At 37.6% G+C, this 15,493-nt stretch overlaps 2 protein-coding genes and 1 non-coding gene across 4 annotated transcripts in view; all 3 read right to left on the bottom strand.

The window, feature by feature from the left end:
• lrp3 (low density lipoprotein receptor-related protein 3) overlaps window positions 1-4,094 on the bottom strand; it is a 29,588-nt gene extending 25,494 nt beyond the window's left edge. Inside the window, exon 1 of the mRNA XM_007244875.4 lies at window positions 3,203-4,094. Coding sequence (XP_007244937.3) covers window positions 3,203-3,281 — 79 coding nt within the window. The 5' untranslated portion in view covers window positions 3,282-4,094. The remainder of the gene's footprint in view (window positions 1-3,202) is intronic.
• A 979-nt stretch (window positions 4,095-5,073) lies between these two features.
• On the bottom strand, window positions 5,074-14,606 carry LOC103027583 (WD repeat-containing protein 88). 2 transcript variants are annotated; one of them, XM_022668132.2, is made up of 11 exons: window positions 14,365-14,606; window positions 13,330-13,440; window positions 12,078-12,166; window positions 11,075-11,138; window positions 10,113-10,251; window positions 8,365-8,494; window positions 7,353-7,537; window positions 7,163-7,245; window positions 6,992-7,060; window positions 6,468-6,566; window positions 5,074-5,651 (listed from the first exon to the last, which is right to left on the bottom strand). In XM_022668132.2, exons 1-11 carry the CDS (start codon window positions 14,455-14,457, stop codon window positions 5,526-5,528), a joined length of 1,188 nt encoding a protein of 395 aa, XP_022523853.2. In that variant the 5' UTR covers window positions 14,458-14,606; the 3' UTR covers window positions 5,074-5,525. The 2 variants fall into 2 exon arrangements, with proteins under 2 accessions (XP_022523853.2, XP_022523854.2); XM_022668133.2 differs by lacking the exon at window positions 6,468-6,566.
• Window positions 5,225-5,298, bottom strand: trnat-agu (transfer RNA threonine (anticodon AGU)). Its single transcript has one exon. It is a non-coding gene; the product is annotated as a tRNA-Thr (tRNA).
• Window positions 14,607-15,493: the final 887 nt, after the last annotated feature.

Raw genomic sequence — 15,493 nt, 5'->3', positions numbered from 1 at the left:
TTAGGCTACAGAAAGCAGAGGTAGCCTCTCAGGTGTCTTGAGAACAAGTCCCACTCTCTCCTACTTTCTACAGACTCTCTTTTCAAAACAGTCCAATTAACCCACTTAGACTCCTCCAAAATAAAAAAACCTCTTTGGTCCTTGAAGTGCCATTGAGAATTTTGAACATCCCAACAGACATACCAAAAAAAATCAATATAGTGTTTTTTTACTACATATATTTTTGAAGTGAGGAATGCAGACTGGCAGGTTGGAGCGCTTCAGCTGCAATTGTAAAAAAACAGATAAAATATGTAGTGTTGCCAGCCTTGGCTGGGAAGGAGTGGTTTAGCAGCGATGCTAGCTAACTGTTTTTCTGAGCTGGATTACACACTGATTTGATGACAGACTTAAGTCCCTGTGTGAGCTCAGTCTTCACACTGCTCTGCAGCTACAAGAAGCACTGCTGTCTGTTGATAACTTTAAGCTAACTCCAACATTGTCTTTTTGAACCCATTTTCCACTCTTCAACTCCTATGGTTAGTAGTTTTTCGGTGTAAATAGTTTGGCCTATTTACTTTTTCATCTAAACACAGAAAGTGCCTTCTTTGACATTTTTGCTGAACATATTTGGTTGCCAAATAGTCCTTGTACCCCTAAAATAAAAACTTGAATGCCGGACCATGCTGTGTGCCATCAGCAGCCGGAGTCTGAGAGAGCACAACTGAAAGCCTTGCTCTTTCTGGGTAGGTAGATTGTGCTCTCTTCTCTTATCACTTACAGTGTGATGTTGGTCAGCACTGACATCTGTTAGATGACCTGTTGGAGCAAGCATGCTGGCTACACAATGATGCTGCATCAGCAGCAGTTGGAAAGATGTGGTGGCTAAGGAGTGAAAGAAAATATCCATATACCAAAATATTGTTATATTTAGCAATATTTTACTGTTTTGATTCTTAAAAACACAGTATCCATTTTAATTATTAGTTTATATGTAAAGATTGGTGTCAGAAAAGGTTTATTTAGTTCTGTGTTTAAACACTGGCTATTTTAAACTAGATAGGGGTGCTGTACTCAAATGTTTTCAGATCCTGAAAAAAATAATGTTTCCACAATATATTGAATTGTAACTCCAATATATTGAATCGTATTGACATTAAATATATCAGAGGAGGTATGTGCTATGCTTCACCCTCCCAGTGTTGGGTAGAAAATGAGGAAAAAAATTCAGAGAACATCTATTACATGCTGTAAATGTTTTGAAACAAAGCTTTTTTCACAGAGATCTTTTCACAATCCTTTAGTAGTGTATTATCTGTGTCCGATCCAGCGTGATCATCTCTGGCAGCAGAAACCTGTGTGTGCATGTGTTAGGTGTGTGTGTGTGTGTGTGTGTGTGTGTGTATACAAGTGTGATCCCCAGGAGAACAGGGATCATGGAAGTGACCCTACCCAAGCTCACCACTCTAACAGTCCCTGTACTCCTCTTTTGTCTGCAGATGTGTTTGTTTGGGTGCTCTGCTGACCTCGACAGCTCATATGACATGCCAATCCAGGCAGGACCACTGGACAGGGATCAGGTTCCTCACTGCCACAACTGTTCTGTCAAAACTCGTTAAAGAGCAGAGCTGATTCAGAATCAGCCTTCAAATGCCTGAAATCTGTGTTAAGAGTTTTCTTTGCTGCTGAACAAAGGTAATGCAATTTGAGTTTGCTTGTATTCACAATGTTAACGCAGCTATTTTTCTGTGTTTATCATGAAAACTTAAATTGTGCTTACAATAAAAAAATACAATTTACAATTCAGCCTTGAGCTCTTATTTTTAGCCATTCATGGAAACCACTACCTGGGAAAAATATATAAGTGCGTTCTTGCACTGTCTGTATGGCTGACATCAGTCGGCTACTCAATATGCACAGCAACTGGTGTTAATTGTTGTTTTACTGCGTTTAACTGCACTACCTCCATTACACAGATACTAAAAGACTATTGACTAAAAGACTATTATTGTATTTTTATATGTATCATTATATCTTGCCCCTTTTTTGTACCTTCTGTGTACTATATACACTGCCTGGGTTTAAAAAATAAAAATAAAAAAAAAGTTGCCAACCAAAAAAAAGGTTACACCGATATTTCATTGGCATTCTCTGTGCATTGTTTTGATAAGCTTCTGCAATGTCACAAGTTTTATTTCGATCCAGTGTTGCATTAATTTTTTACCAAGATCTTGCAGCATTGATGATGATAGAGTCTGACCTCTGCACAAAGCAGCGCTTCTCCAGCACATCCCAAAGATTCTCAATGAGGTTAAGGTCTGGACTCTGTGGTGAACAATCCATGTGTGATATGATGATCTCATGCTCCCTGAATCACTCTTTCACAATTCCAGCCCTATGAATCCTGACATGCTCATCTTGGAATATGCCCGTGCCATCAGGGAAGAAAAAATCCATTGATGGAATAACGTGGTCTATATTCAGTATATGTAGGTAGTCAACTGACCTCATTCTTTCAGCACATACTGTTGCTGAACCTAGACCTGCAGACCAAATGCATCACCAACCCCAGAATATTTGCTTAGTTAAATCCAGGTGGTGACTTTTTTTTTTTGGCCAGGCTGTGTATATACATATGCTATTGGATGTCCTGAATTTCTGTGAGGGATCAATAAAGTAAGAAATCAGGAGGCATCTCTATAGGATATTAATCAAACAGACAGTGGCTTATGTTTGAGGTTAGATCCCACCAACCCACAACAAAGCCTTAATTACAGAGAAGGATAGCCTATAAAATCACCACAAATTAACCAGAGAGCAGGAATCACATGAGCTACATGGGTAGCATGCACTGCTGTGACTTTTATAGCAATCAAACAAAAGGACCCATGCACAGATTGCCCAGAAGCATCTGCTCCATCGTCCCCATATCTCCTGAATCCAAGGCAATCACTAGGCACCATCCACCATTCAGAAACCATAAACACCTGCCTGCCTCTTAACCTCCCTCCCTTCTTTCTTTCCTTCCTTCCTTTGTTGGAACACACTGTAGCTACTTGTATCAGTAGCTATATATGCCTCAGTAGAACAGACTGTAGCTCCCTCACTGCTTCTGTTTGAAGGGAAAAACATGCTTGTTTTCAAGAACTTTACTGTGCGAGATGTTTCTCCAGCATTTAGAAGAAAAACATAAATATCCAGGCAAGATCCTGGATCTACTCACCCGGGTAAACCCAAGACAAGCGCAGAGACAAGCAGCTGAGGACGAGATACAGCTTCACAGCCACGACCTTTGCCATCATCCAGAAAGCGCAGGTGATTCCTTCTGCTCCTCCACCACCACCACCTCCCAGATCATTCCTGCTCCGGGTCTTTGTCTACTGCTCCTGCGCGTCTTCAGGAAAGAGCCATATGGAGCTCCTCAAGATCTTCAGACCCTTAAATCTTCAGGATGAGGGCATATGAAGGAACTGCACCGGATGGGGGCATTTTTGGCATGTTTTTAGGCTGTTTGCATCCATGATCTGCTGGTCCAAAACTTCAGCAGAGCTCTGGGCTTCCCATTCATTCATTCATTCATTCATTCATTCTTTCTTTCAATTTAACTGCCTTTCATTCTTTTTCATGCATGCTCACCTTGATCTTGGGCTCCTGAATCTGATGGAGCTTAGCTTCTAACCTAGTTAGGTTAGCTGGTAACGTTAAGCAAACGTCTGAATCCCATTTGGTTATGCACCAGAGATTCAAGATCTTCCACCCAAGAAAATGCTGGCTGGCATTTAGCCAACCCCAAACGCACGCACGGTTGGTCCACTTGCAATCACAGCTGTTGTAACCTATGTAGCTTAATAAGGAAAGACAGAAGATGCGTCTGAAACAACCTCAGTGGTGTTTCTGATTGCAGAGCTGTAGATTTCCTCTCAGTCTGAGGTTTTCTTCATGCTGGACACTGAAACAAATCCCTCAGAGACTGCAGTCCTCCGCTGGAAGTAAACGCTAGGTCGTGTCTGATACACATCTATAATCCCAGATTTTCCTCTGAGCGCAGACTCGGCTTGTTTTCCCTTCTCTCCTTTTCTCACCCCGTTTGAAGAAACCTCTCCAGCTGGAGGTGAATTGAGCAGTGAAAGCCCGGCCTCTAGCAGACGGAGGGCTGTACTGCAGCAGAGCCATCACTGTGCTTCTGGTGTTCAAACATCCCTTGTGAAAAAGAAGTACAGCTCTGGAAAAAAGTGCTATTTAAAGGTATATGTTTGAGTAATATTAACATCGTTGTTTTATTCTATAAACTACGGACAACATTTCTCCAAAATTCCAAATAAAAATATTCTCATTTAGAGCATTTATCTGGAGAAAAGGAGAAATGGCTGAAATAACAGAAAAAAAGATGCAGAGCTTTCAGAAAAAAGTGAAGAATGCTTTTTTTTCTGACTACAAAATACTATAAAATATAATAAAACAAATAAATCCAATAAACTAAAATAATTAATAGTTGTTGTTTTTTTTATTATTTTCATTGCATTGAACGCCAGAGTGTAATATTATATATTTTATATATATTGACCTTTTTATTTCATAAACCATACCTAAACAGCACAAAAAACATAAATAAATAGCTCTTACTTTGCCTTAATGGCTCTAGTACTACTGTTGTTAAAAAAAAAAACATTAAAAGAAAGAGAACAAATTGAATGACAAACGTTTGATTGGTACTGTGAACAAAAAAAATCTACTAAAGATAAGATTTATTAAATGATTACCACTCATGCCTATCCAAAACATCAAACGCCTTTTTTTTCAAGTTTACATTTAAACTTCCCTATTGGAAAATATTATTAATTTTTCATTCAAATTAAAACACATTTTTTCTAATTATTACGCAAACTGATATCCCATTGGTTTAATGTACTATCTCATTATTTTGTGATATTAAGTCATTATTTTGAAAGAAAAAAAAGTTTTGTTTTTCCAAAAGCAAACACCCTTGCTATCTCAAAATAATGACTTAGTATCTCAAAATAATGAGATAGCAGTTTACTTAATAAGAAGAAGCTATAAGTTCAAAACACACAAAAAAAACACATACAGGGTGAATCTATTTAAGTCTCTTTTATTGCTTACAAATCAAGAAAATGCAAAAAAATAAAATAAGAACGTATATAAATAATAGTTTTTATTATCTAAATAATAATCAGTTGATAATCTTATTATTACGTTTAATTTGTGTCTGGTTCCAGTTCACAAAAGGCACCGCTGGGATTCGAACCCAGGATCTCCTGTTTACTAGACAGGCGCTTTAACCAACTAAGCCACGGCGCCGCTGAGCAGCGCCCTCATATTACAGCTCAAATACGTGTAGCTGCACCGCGCGCGTCTCACCACAATACTGTTTATTTACCTGTTCACTGTTAGTTAACGCGGATTCTGTGTACCTCGATACCGGATATAAGAGCACGTGAGCGCTAAAACTACAGAAGTTAACAGGCAGTCAGGGTTTCTGCTGGATAAATGGTTTAGCTAAGCGAGTTAACGCTCTGTTTCCGTGTTCAGAGAGGCGGAGGAGCGGGCAGGTCTCTGAGTGGAGATTTCAGTCTACAGAAAACACATTTACTGATCACGCTGCTGCTGTTCTCCAACCGAGACACTGAGAAACACCTCCCACATTCTTCACACTGAAAAACAACAAATTAAAATACACATTTTACTCACAAACACGTTATTTTCTCTACGTTTTAAACATAAAACTTTATTTTTTTGTTTAAGGACTAAAGAACTAGAACTAGAGCCCAGAATGAAGTTCTTAATACTGACACATAATCAAAGATCTATCTATCTATCTATCTATCTATCTATCTATCTATCTATCTATCTATCTATCTATCTATCTATCTATCTATCTGTCTGTCTGTCTGTCAGTGTCTATCGATCTATTTATCCATCTGTCTGTCTATCTATCTATCTATCTATCTATCTGTCTGTCTGTCTGTCTGTCTGTCTGTCTATCTATCTGTCTGTCTGTCTGTCTGTCTGTCTATCTATCTATCTGTCTGTCTGTCTGTAAGAATCTCTCTACGCTCTACTGTTCTTGAGCTAATCTGAAGGCATCCGCTAACCCCAGTCTGTCCTTTTACACCGACCAGTCACTTCCACTGTGTTATAATATCACTGACAGTTGGCTGTGGAATATTTAGTAGTGAGGAAATTTCACAACTAGACTTATTCCGTAAGAGCTACATCCTATCACAGTTCCACACTGGAATTCACTGAGCTCCTGAGAGAGACCCATTCGTTCCCTAATATTTATAGAAGCCGTCTGCATGCCTAGGACTTTGGTTTCATACACCTGTGGCCATGGAAGTGATTGAAAACTAAGTTTAATGGTTTGAATGGGTAAGCGAATACTTTTGGCAATACAGTGAACATATCTATCTATTTATATGTCACCATGGGCTCTTTTGGGTTAAAAAGTGCCATGCTGTAAATGTTACCTTCACAATTTGAAAGCCCATTCCCTGTGTCCTCCTAGTCTCAATGACTGCAGGTATGTTTTCATACTGCTCAATATTCCATAGACGCACTGTACAGTCCTAAAACACACACACACACACACACACACACACACACACACACACACATCCAGTCAGCATATAGTAAAATGAGTGTGTGATGCTCCTTTTGGTCTTGTAGTCATTAGTCAACAAAACCTAATATCTAACCACTATAAAAAAGAGTTTTCCTGATTTTTCAAAACGTCTTCATAATTAAAAGTTTAAGATATAAACAAGTGTGGTTTTGTTGTAAATGCTCCAGAGAATTATTTTTATTTATTTATTTTTTTACCAAAGTTGGTGTTAGATTCACAAAAGCTTTCTTGAGAAAAAAAAACCTTACGAAGGATTTTAAAATAACCTTTATCAAAATTCTATATAAAACAAGATATCTTTAACACCTCAGGACTCATCAGTAACATTAATACATTCTAATAATAATCTGCTGAGTATGAATAGTGCACCTTTGAGGAAGAGATGACCCAGTTCTTATCTGTGCTGATGTTGACATCTGTCACCCAGTCCGAATGGCCCTGCATTAAAAATGTATAAAGCCTATTCACAGCAATCCTGAGTGATGTTATGCAGCTTCATTTGAATTAGGTGAAATAATTCCTTTGAAGAAATGAATTTACCTTCAGTATTAGAGTTTTCCTGAGTCCCCTCATGTCCCACAGTGTTACAGTCCTATCATAAGCCCCAGATACCAGAACTGAAGCTGTTGATCAGATCATTTGATTTGTATTATGGGCACAATGGCAAACATATGCTGCAGTACTTGCATTGTATTTTGACTATATAATACAAGCAAATACCAATTAGTACCATCACTGGAGAAAGCACAGGAGCTGACGCAACCATCGTGGCCCTTTTTGAGCTGCACTCCTCCCTTGGTGCGAAACGAACCCGCCCTTATATCCCACAGTTGCAGGGTCCGGTCCCATGATGCTGTGCAGAGGTACTGGCCATTAGAGGTGAAACAACAGCTGGAAATTACATTGGTGTGGGCACTTGGGTGGATAGAAGATAAAAAAAGAGGTTACAATATTTACATCAGTTTAGTAGGCTCAGTACAAAAGAATAGAAGCAAATGTTAGACTGTTGTGGGTTGTCTAAATATACTGTAGATCATCCTGAATGTAACAGCTCTGGAAAATATTAAGAGACAACTTCAGTTTCTGAATCAGTTTCTCTGATTTTGCTATTTATAGGTATATGTTTAAGTAAAATGAACAATGTTGCTTTAGTCTATAAACGTCAGGCAACACCTCTCCCAAATTCCAAATAAAAATATTCTCATTAAGAGCATTTATTTGCAGAAAAAGAGAAATGGGTGAAATAAAAAAAAAAGATGCAGAGCTTTTAGACCTCAAATAATGCAAATAAAACAAATTCACATTAATAAAGTTTTAAGAGTTCGGAAATCAATATTTGGTGGAATAACCCTGGTTTTTAATCACAGTTATCACGCATCTTTGCATGTTCTCCTCCACCTCCAGTCTTACACACTGCTTTTTGGACAACGTTATGCCACTCCTGGTGCAAAAATTCCAGCAGTTCAGCTTGGATGATGGTTGTGATCATCTATCTTCCTCTTTTATATATTTCAGAGCTTTTTTAACTTGGTAAATTCAAAGAAACTTATCATTTTTAAGTGGTCTCTCATTTTTTCCAGAGCTGTATATAGCAATATATTACACGTGCATGTATATAACCACAGTAAACTGACAGTATACACAGGAATCTACCAAACCCTTCCTATGTTACACTACAATTATTGTTCAAAGGGAAGATGTAGGAGAAGCTAAGCATCCCAAACACAGAGTTATGTCTGTACCTGTTAATGGACAGAGTGGTTTTGTGTGAGCAGAGGTCCCATAATTTAATGGATCTGTCCGCTGATACGCTTGCCAAGTGCTGACTCTGGGCATCGAACTGACAGCTCGTTATTGTGGACTTATGATGGCCTAAGAGATGGATACACAGAGTTGTTTGCTCGTATTAATGAAATGGAAGAGAGTACACAAAAAAAACACTGCCTCAAAGACAAGCACAATCCAAACATTGATTTGAAACAGTGAAAATAACAGGCACTAATTACTGAATTACTGCTAATTACAATGATCTCACACCCTAAAAAAATATATGAGCTAGATTGCACTGGGCAATACGCCCAGAGAAACCTTACCTACACTATAGATTGTAAATGCATAGTATATCATGTCTTGCTGGACCAAAGTGTTTTTATGATCACTTTTGTTAATTACCAGTCGTTTTTTTATCTCACAGCCCTAAAAAGACATCATCTCTTGGCGCCATTTCTTGGCTATGGATGTTTTTGTTTATGAAAGGGATGTGCAATACAGCAAAGTGCAGCCTGCAGTTGCTCCCATAAATGCTTGTTTGTCAAAAATCTGGCAACCGTCCCGTTCAAAAAACTGTTGCAATCTGCTGGACACTTCCTGGAAAACCCTTGCTGTGTGTGGGTGAGCATTATCCTGCTGAAAAATGGTGTTTGAAAGTCCTGCCATGAGAGCAAACACATGTGGCTGCAGGATGTTCTGCACATTTCACTGAACTGTTAGTGTCCCTTGTTTCACTACTAGAGTTTAGATTCTCTGCCCGAGCCCGAACTCGACCGAATGCCCAATCTGAACTTGGGTCGGGTTGGGACGATATTTCCAACCACTTTCCTCGAGCCTGGTTCTTAAATAAAAAAATAGGTCAATCCTTCTTCAATGTTGCAATGTTGTTAATTAACATCATGCTGAACAGATTTCGCTCATTTAAACAGCATGAAAATGTTTTTAAAAGCTTACTGTTAACACTCTACTTACTAAAAATATGTTGGGTTTAAATTGGGCTTGGGCCAGGTTGGGCTGTTTTTTTAGGGCCCGATCTAAGCTCTATTCACTACTAGGGGTGACCAAGATCATCACACCAGCAGATGGGACATAATTGAAGGGTCAGATACCAAACACAACCTAGATTCACTGGTAAAAAAAGATCTAATTCCAATTCATAGGAATGATTTGGGAATTGACTGATCTGCTGCTAATATTTTCAGGTTTGGGGTTGTGATTGGCGTGGAACATAGAAGACCAACCACATGATATAATGAAATATAATAGGCATAATATTTTGGCTGATTTGTGTGTAATTGGGACTAGGATGTCTATTCATTTTATTTATTCAGATTTGTATAGATTGCACCTAATAAATTGTATATTTTACTAATATAAGTTAAAAAACTGTGCCAGAAAGCACATCTGTGCTGCCATTAGTAATTATACCTGAAACCTGAAAACATATTTACATATACACAGGGTAAGACACCCTTTTATTTCAGAAACGCAATATGACAGCTTTCAAGATGGCAACCATGTTCTTGACATAGACGAAAAGATAGCCCCCTCACCAGTTACTAGCTGGGATATTCAGATATGTAATTTTCCCTTTCATTCCAAAAATAAAAAAAACATTTGTGACATTTAAACCACCCTGTATATTGTGAAAGTGTTATTAGATCATATCAAATGGGTCGAAAATATAATGATATAAAATTTATCACACATTTTGCTTCACCTTTCAAGTAATGCAGTCTCTGTCCTGTGTCTGCACAGTTGAGGTAGAGAGCACTCTCCATGTCTGAGGCTGAAGCCACATACTTCCCATCCCCCGACACGCTGCATGACATCAATATACCTCCCTGTGTTTTTGTCCACTAAAAACACACACATAAGGACTGTATTAGTGAATGTTTAATATTTGATTTCCTTATTCTTCTGATAATGTTAAAATAAAAATCAGAACCAGGGCCGGGCGATATGATCAAAATTTGTATCACAATATATTTCTCAGTTTCTTTCTAAACAAAATAATTCCTATTTTTGATATGAACAATATAAAAGCCACAGAAAACCTGCCAAAAATGCCCACAATGGATCTATGTGAGTGCCAACATATGATGGCAATTAATGTTATAACCATGCTCCTTGTGGAGTGGGATAAAGTTATCTAAAAGCAGTGTGTAAGACTGGTGGAGGAGAACATGCCAAGATGCATGAAAACTGTGACTAAAAAACAGGGTTATTCCACCAAATATTGATTTCTGAGCTCTTAAAACATGTTTTCTTTGCATTATTTGAGGTCTGAAATCTCTGCATCTTTTTTGTTATTTCAGCCATTTCTCATTTTCTGCAAATAAATGCTCTAAATGACAATATTTTTATTTGGATTTTGGGACAAATGTCCGTAGTTTTTAGAATAAAACAGCAATATTCATTGGCCTCTGATTTTTTTCCAGAGCTGTATAAATGTATATATATAGTGAAATGATTGAGAGAAAAAATTAAACAGGAGGTCAACAAAAGAAAATGAGTGTGTAATTTGAGACTGTGGTTATTGTGAGTGTGTGTTTGTTGGTGGTGGGCGTTTTTAATAACATGACATTTATATTAAATGCCTGGAATTATTGTCTAGCTCTACCCAGAAAGGTGATGAAATAAAGATGGAGTGGAATATGAATGCGGATATGAATAATTCACCAGTATTTTGCCGGTCTCCAGGTCCCAGGCATTCACCTTCTTATCCCAGGAGGATGTTATTACTCTGAGGGGGGCCAGGTACCAGAAACAAAGGAAGAAAAAAAAATTGTGACGTGATTACATCAGTGAAAATCCTATATCTCTCCCACTATCTAGATCAATATTTTAGTGAATATATTGACCAAATATGCATAATAATTCCATATATGTAATGAAAATAGCATATAGCAATGGAAGTACTCCATTTAAACAAACTTAATTGCTTCAAGTCAAATACCTATATATACAGTAACATCAAATATATTTATATATTAGTGATATTACACATCTGCATCATATTATATGACCATGACTCCTGTCAGCATTTAGCACAGTGATGAAAAGAACACAGAGTGATGTGTTAATTAATGGATGCTGCTGGAGAGAAAGTGATTACAGCGGCACAGAGACACCCCACTGAGAGTACTCTGCTTCCAGCGTTGCCTGGCAACAGCGTCCGTGGCAGCAGGGTGCGCAAACAAAGGCCAGAGCAATAAAAGACCCTGACAAGGAGACTGTAATTGGAGACTGTGGTGTGTGTGTGTGTGTGTGTGTAAGTGTGTGTTTGTAGGTGGAGGACGCTTTCAATAACATGACATTTTATTTAGGGGCCAAATGGATATTAAATGCCTTGGCTTTGGCAGGTCTTTAATCAGGTTGAGTTACTGACTGTGTGCATCATACAGTTTCAGTTCTATTGTATGCAAACCTTCTACACTACATGTCCAAATGTTTATGGACAGTCTTTTTAAAGGGGACATACAGCTCTGAAGAAAAAATTAAGAGACCACTTCAGTTTCTCAATCAGTTTCACCCTTCACCGGTCAAGAAATCAGCTCCAGAACACTTGAGTATTCCATTCCATTCCAAGTTTCAGCAGCATTTTACTGTTCTACTATAAAATCAAATGTTGACCACACTATGTGGTTTCAAACTTTAAACCTGCTTGTTTCTCCTTCTTTACCTGTTTGTTTTTGGGACCAAACAGCAACTAGTGATGGCTGCAGAATGTCCTCCTTTCAGCACCATAAGCTGAGTCCCTGTCTCCACATCCTACAAGAGGAAACAAAATGACTTAATTTTACAATGTTACAGCAGCAACTGGATATCAAAGCAGACAAAAGTAAAAAAGAGGGGGCGCCGAGTGGTCCAGCGGTCTAAGGCGCTGCCACCATGAGCAGGAGGTCGCAGGTTCGAACCCCAGCTCATGCAGCTTTGCCATCAAGCTGCCGGCATCAGAGGGAGCAAAAATTGGCCCTGCTCCCTCTGGGTGGGTAGATGGCGCTCTCTCCCCACATCACTCCTAGGGTAATGTCTGCAGCACAGGGCGTCTGTGAGCTGATGTACCGGAGCCGAGCCGCTGTGCTCCAAGCTCGCTGGCTGCTTGGCAATGCTGCATCGGCAGCAGCTCGAAAAGAAGCGATACACATGTATCGTTAGTCTTCGCCCTCCTGGTGTGTTGTGGCATTACTAGTGATAGGGGGACTCCTCTATGGGTTGGGTAATTGGCCGTGTAAATTGGGGAGAAAAATTAGAAATAAAATTATATATAAAAAAAGAGTAAAAATGAAGTATCAGCGCTATAAACATTATAAATGGGTATTACTGGGTTGGGTAATTGGCCGTGTAAATTGGGGAGAAAAATTAGAAATAAAATTATATATAAAAAAAGAGTAAAAATGAAGTATTAGCGCTATAAACATTATAAATAAAAAATATCACTGGGTTGGGTATTACTTTGTTGGGTAATTGGCCGTGTAAATTGGGGAGAAAAATTAGAAATAAAATTATATATAAAAAAAGAGTAAAAATGAAGTATTAGCGCTATAAACATTATAAATAAAAAACACAGTACCAGTCAAAGGTTTTGACACCACTGCAGCACAGTGCTTTTTCATCATTTTTAATATTTAATAAACAAAAAGTGTTAAACAAAACTAAATATGATATATACTTCAGACGTAGCACCTCTTGCTTAAAAAAATATATGAATATTGAATGGTCAAATCATCAATTGTAGATGAAAAATATAAAGTTCTGCATCATATATGTGTGAATTGTGTGTAAGAGTACATAGAGTATATAGAAAGTGTATATATATTCTAAGAAGGAAGGAAGACAAGAAGTCATACATCCTTGAAACTAAGAAAATCTCAAATACACCCTGCTACTAAAGTGAGAAGGACTTAAATGGCCGGTTTGTTGAATCCTCTCACCCAGAATATTGCAGTCTGGTCACGGGAGCCGGTGAGAAGTCGAGTGTCACTGAAGCAAAACTGGCAGCTGGAGACAGAGTCAGCATGTCCCCTCAACACCTTTACTGGGATCTACAGCAGTGACAGCACATGATCATAAACTATAAATATGTGTGAACAAAATTCCACACCATAAAAAGCTATTAAATGGGGTGGTTTATTAAAGTGCTTCATGTAATACAGGCATTTTTATAGGCCTTTTTCTAGAGCTAAATGTTTTTTTTATGTATTATACCATTTGTACACAATATATTACACAGTCCAATAAAAAGCAAAAAAGTTAAAAGGCTTATATACAGCTCTGGAAAAATAAGAGACCACTTAAAAATGATGAGTTTCTTAGATTTTACCAAATTGAAAACCTCTGGAATAAAATCAAGAGGATGATCATAACCATCAAATCAAGCTGAACTGCTTGAATTTTTGCACCAGGAGTGGCAAGTTATCCAAAAGCAGTGTGTAAGACTGGTGGAGGAGAATATGTCAAGATGCATGAAAAAAACAGGGTTATTCCACCAAATATAAATTTTTGAACTTCTAAAACTTGAATGAATATGAACTTGTTTACTTTTCATTATGTGAGGTCTGAAAGCTCTGCATCTTTTTTGTTATTTTAGCCATTTCTCATTTTCTGCAAATAAATGCTCTAAATGACAATATTTATTTTTGGAATTTGGGAGAAATGTTGTCTGTAGTTTGTAGAATAAAACAACAATGTTCCTTTTACTCAAACATATACCTATAAATAGCAAAATCAGAGAAACTGATTTAGAAAATGAAGTTTTCCAGAGCTGCATGTTATGTTGTTCTGTGCTGAGAAAATTTGACACAAACACTGATTTAGCTTAATTGCTTCATATAAACCCAGTCATTTTGGACTCACTCGATAGCGCCTCCTGGTGGTGAAATAAACCCAGAAGAGACTCTGAAGCGGGTATTCTGCTCTGTATCAGAGACTCACCGGCAATAGTAGCTAGTTTAAGCCGCGGTACAGACCTGTGAAAGCGGCTCGTGCTCCCACTGAGAGCCGGTCTCTGGTTCTCCGCTGTCCTCGGAAGTCTTCGCCTCGTCAAGCGCCAGAGGATCCATTACTGGGGCTCTTGGGCATTTCGAGGGGCCTGTGGCGGTACTTTAACTACACATAGTCCTCAGATTAACTCACTAAACTCCGCTAAACTTCTCCACCAGCAGCCGCTCCACACTGCAGCTCCACCGCAGGGTTACCGAGCCGAGCCGCGTTGTCCGCGGCAACCGACCCCTCACATACACTTTATTACCGTGAAGGTTTTAATACAAAATACACTGTAATACTACAAGAAATACATTATTTTAAATGTGTAAATGACACCACCTCCCGAAAAGAAGGAAAAAGATTTAATTTAACTATACAAATTAATTAAAAAAAAAATAATAATAAATAATATATATATATGTATATATATATATATATATATATATATATATATATATATATATATATATATATATATATATATATATATATATATATTATGTTGTATAATAATTTATATTAATTGTATATTTTTTATAAATATTTTTTCTTCCTATTTTACTTTTTAACAAAACACATACACACTTACTGAACACTACACAGAACATTCTAACAGAAAAAAACAAGCACCCACTTTCAAAACTCTGGAATTTTAAAACATCACAATCCACCCTTTTTTATTTTTTTTAAACCTAAAAAAGCACTTAAAATTTAGTTATTTTTTATTTTACCATATTGAAAACCTTTGGAATATAATCAAGAGGATGATGGATGATCAAAAGCAATCAAACCAAGCAGTGGCATAAATTTATCCAAAAGCAGTGTGTAAGACTGGCTGAGAAGAGCATGCCAAGATGTATGAAAACTGTGATTAAAAAACAAGGTTATTCCACCAAATACTGATTTCTGGACTGTTTTCTTTGCATTAGTTCAGGTCTGAAAGCTCTGCATCTTTTTTATTTCAGCCATTTCTCATTTTATGAGAAATGCAAATAAATGTTCTAAAAGACAATATTTTACTTGGAATTTGGGAGAAATGTTCGCAAAACAACAATTTTAATTTTAATATGCCTATAAGCAGCAAAAGCAGAGAAACTGATTCAGAAACTGAAG

Source organism: Astyanax mexicanus, chromosome 23 (assembly GCF_023375975.1).
Source record: "Astyanax mexicanus isolate ESR-SI-001 chromosome 23, AstMex3_surface, whole genome shotgun sequence".
Lineage (NCBI taxonomy): Eukaryota > Metazoa > Chordata > Actinopteri > Characiformes > Acestrorhamphidae > Astyanax > Astyanax mexicanus.
Note: the sequence above shows the minus strand (reverse complement) of the source record. Positions and strands in the feature narration are given on the sequence as shown.